The sequence below is a fragment of the Hemitrygon akajei genome, chromosome 3 (assembly GCF_048418815.1).
Source record: "Hemitrygon akajei chromosome 3, sHemAka1.3, whole genome shotgun sequence".
NCBI classification, from domain to species: domain Eukaryota; kingdom Metazoa; phylum Chordata; class Chondrichthyes; order Myliobatiformes; family Dasyatidae; genus Hemitrygon; species Hemitrygon akajei.
Window position 1 is genome coordinate 131958641 of NC_133126.1, and position 16034 is coordinate 131974674.

Genomic DNA, 16034 nt, shown 5'->3' on the forward strand with positions numbered 1-16034 from the left:
TTCATGTCTTGATAGTCTGTATCTAAAGGTTTTATAGGATGTGTTTGCAGCAATGGTGGTGCCATTGTTTGCAGTTTTTCAAAACCTCACCAAGTGGAATGGAGAGCCACAAAAGCTATTCCATAGTTCCACTGTTTACTAATAAACTGGGTAATTATAGGCCTCTTAGCTTCTGTTGTTGGCAAGACACTGGACTTTATAATCAGGGAAGAAATTGCTTGTCATTGAGAGATCCTTACTGTAATCAAGTCACATCATTGTATGAAAGGCGAATTGTATTTGATCATTGAGGATGTAACAAACAAAGTTGATGAGAGGAACCAGTAGATGTAATGTATTTGAAATTTTTAAAGGCATTTGATAGGGGGCTATGATATGGGGGGTATTAGCATGGATTGAATATTAGAAATCACATAGCAGATATTGGGATAAGCAGATCTTTTGTAGGTTGGAAATTCTTGGGCCACCAATTTATTTATATTTATTTATGATTTGGAGAAGGATAAAGGGTAGAAATTTGCTAATGAAATTAAACGAAACTGGGGGGAAGGACATGTGGCAGTTAAGGGTATTAGGACTCTGCAATAGGATATAAATGGGCTGACTGAGTGGTAAAAGCTTTGTAAATGGAGTAATGTGGGGGGAAAAATTAAAATAGACAATTATCTGCAGTCTTTCTCAAGGTACAAAAATTGGGTAGGAAGTCAAATGGTATGTTGGCCTTTATTAAAAGGCGGTAATTCTTAAAAATGGAGAAATACTGTTACAATTGTACTGGATACTGGTGAGATCATATCTGGAATATCATGCAGTTTTTGTCCCTTAATTTAAGAATTGATGCACTAGCATTTCTAAAGAGCTTCAGGCGTCCAGTTCCTGAGATCAGTGGGTTATCCTATTATGAATAAGTGAAGAAATTAAACTGAAAAGAATAGAGATTTAAAGGATAAAGGATTGTCTAATTAAAACATGCAAGATTCTGACAGGAAATAGTAGAGTAGATGTTGATTATTCCTTGAGTGGGAGAATCTTGAGTGACAGGACATAAATGCAAAATTAAGGCAGTGTAGTCTAAAATTGAGGTGTACAGGGATTTGTTCTTAAGGGGTTGCAAATCTCTCTCTAATCCTCTGTGCCAGAGATTATGAAGACTAGATCATTTGAGATACTTAAAGAGGAAGTAGATACATTTTTGAAAGAGTGGGCATTTGAGGGTGATGGGAAACTATCACTGAAGAAAAGTTGAGGCCTAGAGCAGATCATCCATCATCCCATTGAATTGATGAGCAGGTTTGAAGGCCCAAATGACCAGCTCCTGTGCTAATGTCCTTGAGCTGCATGATCATGCTCTTGCTGCCACAGAGGTTCAAACATTCAACTGTGGATGGAACATCACTGCCTTAGGTTAATCAGCAAGTTCTGATTTCTTGTCTGTATTGTGCATTTATGTTGACATTCAGTGTTAGTACAACAGATATAATTTGGATTCTGAATTAGTCATCATTATTCCAAACCAATGAGATAGAGAAGGTTTTAGACTAGAGTTGTTTAATGATTTACTGGGGGGCTGGCTTTACTATAGAAAGGAAAAAATGTGCAAAGTAAAATATAAATAACTTCACAGATGTTAAACCCAATTTGGATACACCACCCCACTTATAATTGCCAGTAGTGACACAGAATGGCAAGTTTTAGTTCACGAATTGTAAACTATCGCTGATCAGTTTTTAGATTAAAAATAAAAAAGGTGCTGATATTTAAATAGAAAATATAGTCAAAATGCCACCTTTATTTGCTAATAAGTACTGTGAACCTGAAACGACCTTTTCCAATCTTTGACGCTCCATCACTGCTTCTTGAGGCAGCCCGCCTTCAAACCCAGAAACTATTTTTATGTTGTTGTTTATTATGTCAGCTATAAGAGCAAAAGTATTCTTTTGTATAAACACAGGGTTGCATTTGAACTGATTGAGAAGATGCATTGACAAATTGAACTTATGAAACTTATGCTGATCATGGGAATTTTCTGTGACAGAATGTCCAACAGCCTCTCAACATGAGATGGTGATTTAAACCTGTACAGTAGAATTCATGCAGTGCAGTATCCACCTTTACCGCTTTGTTGTAATTGGTTAGATTTTTAAAAATTGTCTAACAGTAAAACTTTAGTAACTATATTAACTTGATGCAATAATAACCCTTGAAATATTATTTAAAGTATTATACATCTTTGACCAATTTTAAGCAGTATATTTTAGTAATGCTCAGTTGTTCATGCTGCAGGTGTTGCACACAGGGCTTTTGAAAATGATATTGATGCCTTATTGAACTTAAGAGAGTTTTTTAATTATATACCACTGAATAACAAAGATCCAGCTCCAGTAAGAGAATGTCAAGATCCATGGTAAGTAAAATTCCGCTTTGCACTCGATTCTACTCTTTAGATGTGATTTTACAGGAAAGATTCTGCTAGCATGGATTGGGTGACCAGCAGGAGGCAAAGAGTGGGATTAAAGGGGGCCTTTTCTGGTTGGCTGCTGGTGACTGGTGTTGTTCCGCAGGGGTCGGTGTTGGGACCACTTTTCATCTTATATTTTAATGATTTGGATCATGGAATTGATGGCTTTGTGGCCAAGTTTGAGTACAATACGAAGACAGGTGGACAGGCAGGTAGTATTGAGGAAGCAGTGAGTCTGCAGAAGGACTTAGACAGATTAGGTGAATAGGCAAAGAAGTGCCAAATGAAATGTAGTGTAGCAAAATGTATGGTCATGTATGTAATGTTACTTCCATTTAAACATACCACGGGTTACCAATTAAGAATCATATTCTGGAAGAATTAGAGAACTTTAATTTACAGTAATAAACAGACACATCTTAACCCTGCCACATGCTGAAATATTCTGGCAAACCCCGCGCATACTCGGTGCTCTCCAATCAGGAACTGGCACGTCATTGCACGTGATATCACCACATCTTCCCTTCCTTAAAAAGAAAAAACAATTAACAACGTTAATCAAAACAAATACATAATTCAACAAGTCTCTGTCAGTCTCTCTGTGGGTTTACGTACACAAGTAGACCTAAGTGGTACACACAGATCTTGTGTTTCCTTGTTATTACTTAATGTTTTGTCTCTGCATCAGTTAACTAAGGCTGCATCCACACTAGACCAGATAATTTTGAAAACGCTGGTTTCGCGTAAAAACGATAGGCGTCCACACCAGGTGTTTTTGAAAATACCTCTGTCCACATTAAAACGTGTATTTGGGCGAATCTTCTCCTACTGGGCATGCGCAGGACACGTCTACAGAGAACAAGCGAAGAGGAAATGATATACTATTTCCGTTTCCGTGGCGCTGTTGTGCTTTTTGTACATAGATATGCTGCCTGTATGTACATGGTAGACACCTATGTTTAACTCCAAACAAGCTATTAACGTAGACAAACAACACGCATGAAGCTGTCCGCCATTGTTGTTGTGGTGTTGGAGGTTGCGTTCAAGAAAAAACTGAAAAGCCGCGCTGCCGCCACCATCTGTTTCAGTACATCATGATAACGTTTTTAAAAAGCTCCGGTTACCCCGTGCACACTACATCACCCAACTGACATTTTCAGATTTACACACACTGGAGAGCGTTTTAGAAAAGCTCCGATTTTTGGGGAGGAAACGCCTTTTCAGTATGGATGGAGGGTCAAAATGAAGAGAAAAGGCTTTGGTTACAGATTTATCAGGTCTAGTGTGGACGTAGCCTAAATCTCTGAAGAATCATATCTTTTTTTCCTTTAAAAAGAAAAACAAATAACAACATTAACTAATAAACAAATCTCTATCGGCTAACTGAAATTCTGAAGTTGGCTCTTTGCTATCTATGCCATGACTCTTCTTGTGCTTCTTCTTTTTCTTCTTTTCTGCTTTGTGCTTTTCTTCATGTATCTCAACTAAACCTCTAGCTCTAGTTCTTGCTCTAGCTGGTGATTAGACTGAATCTCATATTCTCTCAGCGTCTCTTTCATTATCGCTTGCATTGAAGCAACCTCTTCCTGCCATTGCTTTTTCACATCATCAATTTCCTCCTGTTTGGTCATATCAGACACTGCAGCAACTGCTTTTATATTCTCCATGTCAGCATTTTCATAAAGTGCATTTATATAACTTTCTTCACATTCATCTTCAATCACAGCATTTACTTGTTTCATTTCATTTTCCTTCTTTCTACTTTTACAACAGCATGAAAAATGATTAATATTACCACAGCTGTAACAAAGTTTTCCATATGTGAAACACTGATTTGGATGGTGTTCCTGCGCACAGCGGTCACATGACTTTTTTTCAAATGCCGTCTTGCTCTCCATCGGTTTTTGTTGACGTATTATTATATTTCTTGATATATTCATGCTTTTTTACAGCGTCTACATTGCAATTTTCAACAAAAAGCTCTCCAGCCTGCGACATTAATCAGGAACTGGCATGTCATTGCACATGATATCACCACAATGTGCTTTGCTAGAAGGAATAAAGGCATAGACAATTTTTGAAACAGTGAGAAAATTCAGAAAATCTGAGGTGCAGAAGGAATTGGGAGTCCTTGTGCAGGATTCCCTAAAGGTTAACTTGCAGATGGAGTTGATGGTGAGGAAGGCAAACGCAATGTTAACATTCATTTCGAGAGAACTAGAATATAAAAGCAAGGATGTAATGCTGAGCTTTTATAAGGCATTGGTTAGACCACACTTGGAAGTATTGTGAGCAGTACTTGGTGGGTATATGGAAGGAACAGCCAGGATAAATGGTGGAGGCAGGTGCAGTTACTGCTTTTAAAAGACATTTGGACAGATACATGGATCGAAAAGATAGATATGGGCCAAGTACTGGCTATAAGTGCTAGTGCAGATAGGCACTCTGATTGTATGACAAGTTGGAACAAAGGGCCTGCTTACATGTTGTATAACTCTGATAATGCATCATTCTGATTGCAAGATCAGCATTTCATACTTCCTCAGTGCTGTTGATCTGCTTCACAAAAATGGATCATGGAGCTATTTCTTGTGCTATTCTTTTGTGTGAAATAAATATCTATAATTGGCCTCAGCATTAAAATAGTTAACTACAGTTGAGCTATTTTATATGCATAGTACTTTCCCTGTAAGCAATATCATGGGGTGATCTTCCACTATGTTAACATTTAGCAGTTTTGGGAGATGTTTGAGATGATGCATGCAGTGAAAATTGAATAAGAGCAGCACTCAGGTCACTCAGCTTATCACTGTATTTCATTTTGTCCAAAAATACATTACACACTGGACCAAGTAGACAAAATGAACTTTGTAAAAGTATTTAAAATAGTTGTCAAGTTATCATCTACAGTATATACCGTCAGGATCTCTCAAAAGCAGAGGTGGAGGAGTATGCCTCATGATCATCTCCTCAGTGCACAAATATACCAGTGTTGTCCCCATTCTGCTCACCAGACCTGAAATATCTCGCAGTTAAGTGCCGCCCATTTTACCTACCAGTGGAAATGTTCATGATAATTTTGGTAGCAGTATACATATTCCACCTCAAGCCAATGTCAATCAGGCTTTAGATGATCTGAGCAATGGGATCAAAATGCATGAAACAGCGCACCCTAATGCCTTCACCATCGTTTAGGGGCATTTTAACCAGGCCAGTCTGAATAAAATCACTAAACAATTACCATCAACTGATCACTTGCAATACCAGAGTAAACACACTGGACCATTGCTACACCACCATCAAGAATGCCTACCCTGCGATTCCACGCTCTCATTTCAGGAAGTCTTATCACCTGTCTGTACTTTCACTCTCTGAGTATAGGCAGAGACTGAAGACTGCAGCACCAGTAGCAAGGACCAAGAAAGTATGGACAAGGGAAGCACAGGAGTGCCTGCAGGACTCCTTTGAATCGGTGGTCTGGACCATACTCAGGGATTCATCTTCAAATCTGCATGAGTATGCTGCAGTTGTTAACCAACTTCATTAAAACCTGTTTGGATGAGTGTGTGCCTACAAAGATTTGTGGTACATTCCCAAATCAAAAGCCATGGATGAACCAGGAGGTACATCGTCTGCTGAAGGCTAGATCTGTGGAATTCAAGGCTGGTGACCCAAGTCTGTACTAGAAAACCAGGTATGACATGCAGAGGGTATTTCAAGGGCGAAGAGACAATTTAGAACAAGGTTGGAGGCAATATCGGATGTACAACAACTCTGGCAGGGTTTGTAAGACATTACTACAAAGTGAAACCCAGTAGCATGAATGGCAGCAATACTTCACTACCAGGTGAACTCAACACTTTCTATGCCCAATTTGAAAGGGAGAATCCCTGCTGTACACTGTGACCCTGTGATCTCCGTCTTGGAGGTTGATGTTAGGCTGTCTTTAAAGAGAGTGAACCCTCGCAAAATGGAAGGCCCCAATGGAGTACCTGGTAAGGCTCTGAAAACTTGTGCCAACCAGCTGGCGTGAGTATTCAAGGACATTTTCAACCCTCACTGCTATGGGCCAAAGTTCCAACTTGCTTCAAAAAGGCAACAATTATACCAGTGCCTAAGAAGAATAATGTGAGCTGCCTTAATGATTTTTGCCCAGTAGCACTCGCATCTACAGTGCTGAAATGCTTTGAGAGGTTGGTCATGACTAGACTGAACAAGAACATTGACCCACTGCAATTTGTCTATCACCGCAATAGGTCAATGACAGACGCAATCTTAATGGCTCTTCAGATGGCCTAAGACTACCTATGTCAGGATGCTGTTCATTGACTATGTCTCAGCATTTAATACCATCATTCCCACAATCCTGATTGATAAGTTACAGAACCTGGGCCTCTGTACAACTGGATCCTCAGCTTCCTAACTGTAAGACCACAATCTGTGCGGATTGGTGATAATATCTCCTGCTCGCTGACGATCTACACTGGTGCACCTTGGGTGTGTGCTTAGCCCACTGCTCTACTCCCTCTGTACCCATGACTACATGGCTAGGCATAGCTCAGATACCATCTGTAAATTTGCTAATGATACAACCATTGTTGGTAGAATCTCAGGTGGTGACGAGAGTGCATACAGGAGTGAGATAAACCAACTAGTGGAATGGTGCCGCAGCAACAATCTGGCACTCAACGTCAGTAAGACGAAAGAGCTGATTGTGGACTTCAAGAAGGGTAAGACAAAGGAACATATACCAATCCTCATAGAGGGATCAGACATGGAAAGAGTGAGCAATTTCAAGATCAAGATCTCTGAGGACCTAACCTGGTCTGAACATAGTGATGCAGCTATAAAGAAGGTATGATAGCGACTATACTTCATTAAGAGTTTGAAGAGATTTAGTATGTCGACAAAAACATTCAAAAACTTCTTTGGTTTTGTCCTAGCTTGGAGAAATTTTGGAAAGACGTCTTCATAACGTTATCTTGTATTCTGAATCACCACCTAGAACCTAACCCTTTAATTGCTTTGTTTGGTTTTCTGGGTGAGACAGATTTACGTCTGAGTTCGACTAAGTGTCGAATATTATCTTTTGCTTCTCTCCTGGCTAGACTTTTAATCCTCCTTAGATGGAGGGATGTTGCCCCGCCCATGCATGCTCAATGGCTTAATGATATTATGTCCTGCTTAGACCTTGAAAAAATTCACTATTCAGTTCTTAATTCGGATACAAAGTTCCATAAGGTCTGGGGACCTTTTATTGAGTATTTTCATAACCTTCCTCTTAACTAAGGTTTTTTTTTTCAGTCCCTTGCTTTCAGCTCCTTTTTTGTTGGTAGTAGGCATTAATATCTTCTGTTGCTAAGTGTATTTACAGTTTTGGGGGTTTGAATGTCCTGATGTATATTCTCTAGATTGTGTTGTGGTTGGTCTGGAGTTCTTTTTTGTTGCGGGGCTTGGGGAGGATACTAATTTTACATGTCTTCAATTTGGGTGCTTTCTCAATTATCTTCTTTTGTATTATATTATTATTGTATGTTTATTTTTGCACTGTATTAATGTTCTTCATTTCGAACTGGGTTTTTTTATCTGTAGCGATGTAGAAAATGTATAAAAAAACTAATTAAAAAAAACTTCTATAGATGTACCATGGAGAGCATTCTGACAGGCTGCATCACTCTGGCATGTGGGGAGGGGGCACTACTGCATAGGACTGAAAGAAACTGCGGAGGTTCGTAAATTTAGTCTGCTCCATCTTGGGTACAAGTCTACAAAGTACCCAGGACATCTTCAAGGAGTAGTGTCTCAGAAAGGCAGCGTCCGTTATTAAGGACCCCCAGCACCCTTTTCTCATTGCTGCCATCAGGTAGGAGGTACAGAAACATGAAAAACACTCTGCGATTTAGGAACAGCTTCTTCCCCTCTGCCATCCAATTCCTAAATGGACAGTGAACCCGTGAACACTACTTCACTTTTTAAATATATATTATTTCTGATTTTGCACAATTTTTAATCTTTTCAATATACATATACTGTTATTGAGTTATTTATTTATTTATCTTCTATATTATGTATTGCATTGAACTGCTGCTGCTAAGTTAACAAATTTCATGACACATACCGGTGATAATAAACCTAATTCTGATTCTAAGCTGCCTGCAGAGGCCATTATATGCAACTCTGTTGTGGACAAGTATAGATTTAAGCAGTGGCTGGATCTTTATAACAGGCTATTTAAAAGAATCAGTAGATTTTTTATTAATGGGAAAAATGCTGGAAAATATTGTTCTGGGTAACGGTTAGCCAGGATACAACTCTTAGCAGATACAACTTGAGGATTCAATTACTGTTTGTTGGTACATTGTGCAAAAGAATGCCAGCATTTGGATATATTTCACTTACTAAGTAGTCTGAATAGAAATATCATGGCTGACAGTGGAATTACAGTATCTTCCATTGTACAAAAATGGAACTGTGTGCCTGGAAGATGAAGGAACATTTCATCTCCATCTGAAGAGCTGCTTGTGTGTTGAGTTTACTGCTACTGTACCTCTTTAAATGTCCAAGTCTGCCCTCGTGTGGCTGCAGGGAGAATTCTCCAATTGATGGAATGGTGCTTTCTTTCCTCTCCAGTTACAAATGAAAGGCTGTCATCTAGTGGTCGTATTGAATTATGCACCCTTTTGGATCACAAATTTTTGCAAAGAACCCATTTTTATTTATTTCAAAAATGAATATTTTTTCTAAAATTGTTATAAATGCATTATTCAGTTATTTTTAGCTGTAAATTAACTTTATGCAATAACAGTCACATTTTTATTTGGACAATAACTTTGGACAAACTTCTGAACTGACGCTAATTTATGTGTCTCTTGGATCTGAAATTTTGCGTTCAAAGTGTCAACTACAGAACACTAAACCCAAGTGTGCTGTATAATATTTTCTGCAAGGTGGTAACTATTATAGAACTATACTACTTAAAATGATTTACTGCACTGTAAATTACAAGATGATGGCCTTGTGATTGACTAAGTTGGAATTAGATTTGATATCTGCTCTCTTTTAATTGTTTTATATATGTTAGAAATTGATATTGTCTGGAAATAATCTGAAACTCTAAATCCTAAAAGGAGAGTACCTGCTTAGTTGGTATTTCAAGTAATTGTTTCTCATGTATGATGTCTGTGTTGCAGTATGTCCGTACATCCTGTAAGATATTTGGACTTATTTTTCCCTTTATGGCTGAATTTAATGATTTTAGAGGTGAAATTGATTGTTTCAGAGTCAGAGTGTTTGTTTTATTGAACTAATGTAGAATGAATTGGCAAAGATTATCATTATGTTGTTGTCTCCTTGACCAAATTTTTATAAGACTGAAAAATATGCTTTTGATTCTGAACAGAGCAGAATTGTTGAAGCAGATATATTGGGTTTCCATTGTTCAATATAAATTGATGAATCTGTAGAAATGCATGGATCTGTTGAGGACAGCAACCATGAATGTGTTAAGTTTTACTGATCTAATACAGTTTTATTTGAAGTATTCAGTTTATAGATAAAGCTTATCAATGTTTAGAAGGAAGTTATTTTTTAAAACAATGTGGCAGAATAATTTTGATATGCAGTGCAGTGTGAAATTGAACTTCGTAGCTAGTCCTGGCCTTTATCTACCACCCCATGAGCCTCTACATCCAAATCATCATTCTCTGCAACTTCTGTCATCTCCAAAGGGCTCCTACCACAAGTATCTGCAGATTTTCTCTTGTGTTCTATTAGTAGTTCACAATCAAAACCTTGTGGAAAACTTTAAATGCTTATCCACAACTGTCAATGATGATTGAAGCCCAAATTTACCACCATATATACTATAAATAATTGGTTGACAAATCTTTTTTTTAAAAACTTTGTTCTTTCTGTTTATAAAGTGACAGGATGGTACCAAGCTTGGATACATTGGTTCCCCTTGAATCCACAAAGGCATACGATATGTTGGATATTGTCCATGCGGTGAGTGCTTTTTAGGTTGAACGTCGTATTGTTTATACAGTATTCGCACTTGCAAAACAGCATATGACCATACTTAATTTACATCACAATAGATGAGAAAGCCCAGTCTCTACCTTGTCATCACATTGATCCAGCCTCAGCAAATTTGTGTTTGACTATTCCATCCTCTTAAAGAATGGGATGCTTTCTAGCGTAACCTTAGTGGGACCACAGCTATTTACAATACACATTAATGATTTAGATGAAGGGATTAAAAGTAACATTAGCAAATTAGCAGATGACACAAAGCTGGGTGGCAGTGTGAAATATGAGGAGGATGTTAGGAGAATGCAGGGTGACTTGAACAGGTTGGGTGATTGGGCAGATGCACAGCAGATTCAGTTTAATGTGGATAAATGTGAGGTTATCCACTTTGGCAAGAACAGGAAGGCAGATTACTATCTGAATGGTGTCAAGTAAGGAAAAGGGGAAGTACAATGAGATCTAGGTGTCCTTGTACATCAGTCACTGAAAATAAGCATGCAGGTACAGCAGGCAGTGAAGAAAGCTGATGGCATGTTGGCCTTCATAACAAGGGGAGCTGAGTATAGGAGCAAAGAGGTCCTTCTGCAGTTGTACAGGGCCTTGGTGAGACCACACCTGGAGTACTGTGTTCAGTTTTGGTCCCCAAATTTGAGGAAGGACATTCTTGCGATTGAGGGAGTGCAGTGTAGGTTCGCGAGGTTGATTCCCGGGATGGCAGGACTGTCATATGTTGAAAGATTGGAGCGACTGGGCTTGTATACACTGGAATTTAGAAGGATGAGAGGGGATCTGATTGAAACATATAAAATTATTAAGGGATTGGACACACTAGAGGCAGGAAACATGTTCCCGATGTTGGGGGAGTCCAGAACCAGAGGTCAGAGTTTAAGAATAAGGGGTAGGCCATTTACAACGGAGTTCAGGAAAGACTATTTCACCCAGAGAGTTGTGGATCTATGTGAGCTCATTTTGCCTCAGTGGAAGCCAATTCTCTGGATGCTTTCAAGAAAGAGTTAGATAGAGCTCTTAAAGATAGCGGAGTCAAGGGATATGAGGAGAAGGCAGGAACAGGGTACTGATTGTAGATGATCAGCCATGATCACAGTGAATGGTGGTGCTGGCACGAAGGGCCGAATGGCCTACTCCTGCACCTATTGTCTAGTTATAACTTAAAATTGTCACCCATGGTACCATCAACAATGCTGTAATTTCAGAGTTCAGTTATCCCTGCAGAGACTTGAAACAAAAACCTTGATTAACATGGAGGAGGATGTAAAGTAATCTAAGTGGTCATTCATTGTGTGCAAACTTGAAAATGCTCATTTTGACAGGTAGGAAAAGTAGAATATTTTGTGAGTTTGAGGGTATATTTGGTATTTATTGCAATGTACTGTACAGACGTGCAAGATGAACATGCAAATACACCCAAGTAATTAAAACATGTGGAACAATGAGAACATTTTAGAGAATTATTATGAAACATCATTGGATTGGGAAAACATTAAACTTAGCTCATTTTTAAGGGCAAACTGTATTTGGTTAATCTAGGGTTAATTTAACTATTGAAGCTGATATATAAATGCACTTCTAAAAGGAATCTCACTCTTTAATACAACAGATTTGAATATAAAGCTAAGAAGTCAATGTAAGAGGCAGGTTTAAATTAACCAAGGGGGAGAAAAAGAACAAAGTCATGCATTATCTGGATTGCACAACCCAAAATGTGGTAGTCGCAGACTCTACCACATTTTTTTAAAAAAATGATTTAAGTGAATTTTAAACATTTGCAAGGTTCTGGGGCAGAACTGGGAAAAACACTTGATTAGACAACTTGTTTCAAGAACCAGCAGAAGCACAAGATCAGATACTACCTCTGTTATATCATTTTTATGAAACTGCAGTACTGCATGCTCCTCCCAAATAAGATAACCTGAGGTTCAGTATTCAGCACTAAATGTAGGAGGTCTTGTAGGATCAGGTTTATTCTCTGTAGCTGCAACATAAATTCCAGTTCTTGTGGAAGAAAGTCCAATGGTCCCTTGTCTTTAATTTTGTTTGTGTATTTGTCCCCTAGTTTTGTGCTTACAATTCTTGAAGAACAGATAAATATAATGATTTATCAATGTTTTTTAAAAAAATTTAAACATATGGAGCTAGTGGTCACTATTTGCCGGATTTGTTAGTTCATGTTTATCATACTGGGTTTCCTTCCAGAATCCTGGAAGAACATTGGACATTAAATGGGACTTCAGCCAGACCATAATAATCTAATTTCCTGGTAGTCACTTGTATAAAATTGTCTAGCAGGTTTACAGTCATAGAAAAGTACAGCACAGAAACTGGCCCTTTGGTCCATCTAGTCCATGCTGAACCATTTAAACTGCCTGGTCCCATCAACCTGCGCCCAGACCATTGGTTAATTACAACCTACCAGACACAAAGCCATGCTAACTATTCTTAATCAATCCCTGTCATATCCAAATACTCATATATCAGGCCCCTCAGAATACCTTCCAATAACTTTCCCACTACTGATGTCAGGGTCACTGGCCTATAATTTCTACCTTTCTACCTGGTGTATTATTTTTGGAACCTTTCTTAAACAGTGGAACAATGTTATGTATCCTCTGGTACCTCACCTGTCGCTAAGGACAATTTAAATAACTCTGCTACGGTCCCTGCGATTTCTGTACTTGCTTCCCACAGGGTTCGAGGAAACACCTTGTCAGGCCTTGGGGATTTATCCACTCTAATTTGCCTCAAAATAGCAAACACCTCCTCCTCTGTAATCTGTATTGGGTCCATGACCTTGTTGCTGCTTTGCCTCACTTCTGTTGAGTCTGTGTTCATCTCCTGAGTAAATATCTGTTTTGCCTCTACGTATAAATTCCCAGGACCAATTTTGTCACTTGCTCCATTTGCTCTTAACATATCTGTAGAATCCCTTGGGATTCACCTTCACCTTGTCTGTTAGGGCAACTTCATGCCTCATTTTAGCCCTCCTGATTTCTTAAGTGTTCTCTTGTATTTCTTATACTACATATCTCATTTGTTCCTACCTGCCTATACCTGCTATGCATCTACTATTTTATTCTTTACCAGGGCCTCAATTATCTCTTGAAAACCAAGGCTCCATAAACCTATTATCTTAACCTTTATTCTGACAGGCACATACAAGCTTTGTACTCTCTAAATTTCACTTTTGAAGGCCTCCCACTTATCAAGTATGCCTTTGCCAGAAAACCATGGGTCCTAATCCACACTTTCCAGATCCTTTCTGATACCATCAAAATTGGCTTTTCTCCAATTTAGAATCTCAACCTGCAGACCAAAGCTATCTTTTTGCATATTTACTTTGAAACTAATGGCATTATGATCACTAGATGTAACATATTCCCCTACACAATTTCTATCTCATTCCCTAATGGGAGATAAAGTATCGCACATGCTCTTTTTGGGACTTCTAAGTACTGATTAAGTAAACACAAAGTGCACTGCAGATACTGTGGTCAAATCAAGACGTACAAAAAAGGTGGATGAACTGATTAAGTAAACTTCCCTGAACGCACTTGACACAAACTATCCCATCTAGTCCTTTTATAGGTTGGGAATTCCAGCCAATATGTGAAAAGTTAAAACCATGTACTATAACAGCCTTGTTTCTTGCAACAGTCTGCGATCACTCTACAAATTTGTTCTTCTAAATCCCGCAGACTGTTCGGTGGTCTGTAGTATAGCCTCATTAACATGGTCATACCTTTCTTATTACTCAGTTCCACTCATAAAGCCTGCCTAGACATCTGTCCAGACTGAGCATTACTGTGACAATTTCCTTGACTAGTAACACCACCCCTTCCTCTCATTCTGTCACGTCTAAAACAATAGAACTCCAGAATAATTGATTTAGCCATCCTGCAACCAAGTCTCACTAATGGCTACAATATCATAATTCCAGGTGTTGATCCATGCCCTGAGTTCATCTGTCCTTCCTACAGTACTTTTTGCATTGAAACATAAGCAGCTCAGAACATTAGTCGCACCATGCTCAACCTTTTGATTTTTGACTTTTTCTGAGGTCTTAACAACATCTGTCTCTTCAACCTCTCTACTATTTGTTTAGGCAATCTGGTTCCCATCCCCCTGCAACTCTGGTTTAACACCCCACCAGTAGCGCTAGCAAACCTTCCCACTGGGATATTAGTCCCCCTCCAGTTCAGGCAAAAACCACTCTTCTGTACAGGTCCCACCTTCCCTGGAAGAGAACCCAATGATCCAAAAGTCCTTCTACAGCAATTCCTTAGCCACATGTTAAAGTGTATTATTTTTGTAGTTCTGGCCTCGCTAAGCACATGGCATGGTTAGCAACCCTGAGATCAAAGCCCTGGAGGTCCTCTCCTAAAACTTGGCATCTAACTCCCTATGCAGAACCTTATCACTCGTCCTACCGATGCCATTGGAACTTAAATGGATCACGACCTCTAGCTGTTAACCCTTCCACTTAAGAATACTGAAGACTTGATCCAGGATGTCCTGGACCCTGGCACCCGGAAGGCAACATATCATCTGAAAATCTTGTTCTCGACCACAAAACCCACTTTCTCTTTCCCTAACTATGAATCCCCATCACCATGGCTTGCCTCTTCTCTACCCACCCCTCCCCACCTTCCCTTCTGAGTCGCAGGACCAGACTCCATGCCAGTGACCTGATTGCTGTGAATTAACTCTGCTACTTCATCCCTCCAACAGTATCCAAAGTGGTTTATGAGGACCATACTGTTCAATACACAGCTTTGTTTGATCATAGTTTGAAGTTGTGAAAGTGTTTTACGACAAGCAAGCTAGTATTGAATTAACTTTAACACAAACCACAGTTTAAAAAGCTCTTTTTGAAATTCTGTTTTAGATTGTGGATGAAAGAGAATTCTTTGAGCTCATGCCTAATTATGCAAAGAATATTATTATCGGATTTGCCAGAATGAATGGAGGCACAGTGGGAATTGTGGGTAATCAGCCTAAAGTGGCTTCAGGTGAGTATGTGATGTAGTGAATACGTAGCTTAGTGACATTAGCACACCATCATCTCTTCCCATATTACACAGGAACTCAAATACTCCTTGCTGTGAACTGGCAATTTGTCTCTTCCAATTTGTGCAGTTGCATGGGCTCGTTATTAGAGAAACTAAATACAACTAGAGTAACTGCTTTGCAAAGTCTCTATTCAGTCCACAAGGATGACTCTGAACTTTGTCACTTCAGTTCTGCATCCCAGTCTCACCCCTATTTCTGCCATCTCTGTACTTTTCATTGAAATTCCACGTAGCTCAAGGAACAACATACTGTATGTCTTCTGCTGTTGTGACTATCTTTCTATGGTTCCAGTGGACTTCTCTTGAATTTCATTGACACACCATGGCTTTCCAGCTCTCAGTTTAGGGAACCTACACTGAAGTGCCCAATCAAATATTTGAGAACATCAAATTTTTAGGAATTAAGTTATAACTTTTTTTGTTTAATTCATTATGAAACACCATCTTAATTGTTTCTAAGG

At 38.9% G+C, this 16034-nt stretch overlaps 1 protein-coding gene across 1 annotated transcript in view; it reads left to right on the top strand.

Moving 5' to 3' along the window:
* Positions 1-16034, top strand: part of pccb (propionyl-CoA carboxylase subunit beta) — a 77388-nt gene that overhangs the window by 52885 nt on the left and 8469 nt on the right. Inside the window, exons 8-10 of the mRNA XM_073040819.1 lie at positions 2284-2404; positions 10381-10462; positions 15390-15513. Coding sequence (XP_072896920.1) covers positions 2284-2404; positions 10381-10462; positions 15390-15513 — 327 coding nt within the window. The remainder of the gene's footprint in view (positions 1-2283; positions 2405-10380; positions 10463-15389; positions 15514-16034) is intronic.